Consider the following 2,428-nt stretch of genomic DNA (forward strand, 5'->3'; position numbering starts at 1 on the left):
TGGGATGTGGCCATTTTGCATTCAGTGCCTTAATGAACGTCTCGCCTTGAGTATTTTGGACAATGCACATATCCTTAGGTGGCTCTGTATTAGAGTTTACTAGTTAGATGCTTTCCCTCTTTCTGTTCACAAAATAGTACTTACCACACAAGTAATGTGGACAGCAATCGCCCAATTCCTGCTTCCTGACCACTTCGTAGAAGCGTTCAGCGCACTCCTTTAGCGCTGGTGGGCAGTTTCTCACATCACAGACGATCTCCTGTGTCGGACAACAGCCGAGTTCTTCTTCTACCACCTTTTCGCCTGGCTTGAGCGCACGTGGCAATTCCAGACGTTCACACTCCTCCTTCGGCTTGCATTCTATAAATTAAATATTGAGAGCATAATTGAGTCCCTCTTACACCACACTTTCTCCACTCAATCACTTACCACAAATGAATTGTGGACATCCATCCGGTCCGGTCTTCTGTTTTTTAAACTGTCCGGGTCCACATATGGGCATCAACGGCTCGAGACACAATTTCGCAGGCGGCAATTTCGCCTCTGGCACACATCGATAGCGTGGACAGCACTCATCGACCAACACAAACTTCTTCGGTGTAAAGCCTTCAGCGCAGATATTTTCCTCGACCAGACACTTTTGTTCCACACATTCCACTTTGCCTTCGAGGTTACAGCTACAATCGGTGCACTTGTCCTTCTTCCACTTCTCGCCCGGCACATGCACCAAGTCGTCGCATTTCACACACGATTTCTCGGGCACGCACTCGCCATTTTCCATTACTTTTCCCTGTGGACAGAAACAACCCTCGAAACGTTCTTCGGCCGCGCACATGTCTTTGATTTCTACAGTCTTTACAAACTTATCGGTCTTCATTATGACTGCATCGTATTCTTGCATGGCTTTAATCGTCTCGCAAGTCCTCGCACAACCACAAGGCTCATAGACTAGGTCTGTGGGACAATCGAAGGGGCAGAGATCAGGACGCCGCCAGTTCAAGCAAACGCCCTGTTTTGCGCATTCGTGCGCATAAGCGTTCATCGAATTGCAAGCACTTTGTCGTTGACTGCCGGGTTTGCAGAACTCCTTCTGACACAAAGCGACATATTTGCCAGGATCAATTATGATGTTGCAACGCCCGAAAAGTTCGTCATTGTAAAGCAACTGGCAGGGATCTTGTTCAACCGGTGGAGGTTCGCATTCATTCTCCGGTACGCTTTCACGGGAGCAAATTTGTAAGTCATTGCCTAGCTTAGGCTCCTCTGCCTGCCAACTTTGTAGCACAACCGCCAAGTCTGTGCTAGGCGTGCGTCCTTTTTTCTTGGCGGGATTTTCAAGAAGATCATTTTTGGGATTGTGGTCGCAATTGCCGCAGAGGCCTTCCATTTTAGCGCTGTACTTGATACTGGGCACAGAGAGCTGAGGTAGAGGTTAGAGGGGAAAAAGTGAAGTGTAAATATTTTTTTGGTAATCAAGAAAGCAGTGATGTATACCGCAAGCAAGGTATTCTCTGACGAGTGTATTCACACTAAGCACTTACCGCATAGGCCATATCGTCGTAGGATACCCGCAAGTCCACATGACTTTCCAGGAGTGAAAGCAACAATTCCTTCCCATTTAATTCGCGCATACTGATCCAAGACTTCTTGAAAGGCACCTTTTCCTCTGCGCCATCGATGAGAATTCGTGGCACCTTACCGACCTTCGGACGCTCAATATGTATGAGGTGATCGCCATTGAAGACATGGAAGGCTTTAATGCATGAGTCCTGTGTGGCATTGGCGGTGTAACCTAGTCGCTTGCAATAGTCCATTGTGACATAGACCTTCGGAAGTGAGAGGGATTTACATTTACTGTAGGGCTTCTACCCATGAAAGGACTTACCTGGAAATTATGCTGTCCTGGCAATACTATATCTCTCGACAGCAGATATGTACAGTTGCCGTTGAAGTGGAAATCTCTCTTGTCGTAAGTGAAGAACTGCGACTTGCCGATGGAATTGCAGACGCAGTCCTTGCAATCGGCCACAGTTACACATTTCTTACCCTGGCGCACAGTGCCTTCGGGACAATAGCAGCCGGGGAAGCAGGCGTCCGGTATTATGGGGCAATCGTCGGTGTTTAGCGAGTCACAGGATGGCTCACAGCGGCGTTTGTAGCAATCGGAGTGGATAAGTGGCGCAGGGCAATCGATATCTGTAAAGGAAAGGAAATATTATTCAAGTACTGGAAAGAGAATGATGACGTAAAGAGTGAGAATGAAAATAAAGATAATGAGAATGGGAATCGCAATAAAAAGTAGAATAAGGATAAGAAAGGGAATGATTTAAAATACAAATGGGAATGAGAATGAAAATAAGAATGAGAATGAGAATGAGAAAGAGAATGAGAATGAGAATGAGAATGAGAATGAGAATGAGAATGAGAA

At 46.4% G+C, this 2,428-nt stretch overlaps 1 protein-coding gene across 1 annotated transcript; it reads right to left on the bottom strand.

The window, feature by feature from the left end:
- Nucleotides 1–6: 6 nt before the first annotated feature.
- Nucleotides 7–2,190, bottom strand: LOC118732467 (hemocytin-like; the record flags this gene model as incomplete). Its single annotated transcript, XM_036461599.1, has 5 exons — nucleotides 1,886–2,190; nucleotides 1,542–1,826; nucleotides 430–1,420; nucleotides 145–360; nucleotides 7–84 (listed from the first exon to the last, which is right to left on the bottom strand). Coding segments are annotated over exons 2-5 (1,558 nt in total), but the record flags the coding sequence as incomplete, so codon positions are not given.
- Nucleotides 2,191–2,428: the final 238 nt, after the last annotated feature.

Source organism: Rhagoletis pomonella, unplaced genomic scaffold (genome assembly GCF_013731165.1).
Source record: "Rhagoletis pomonella isolate Grant_MI unplaced genomic scaffold, Rhpom_1.0 Rhpom_scaffold_20698, whole genome shotgun sequence".
Taxonomy (NCBI): Eukaryota; Metazoa; Arthropoda; class Insecta; order Diptera; family Tephritidae; genus Rhagoletis; species Rhagoletis pomonella.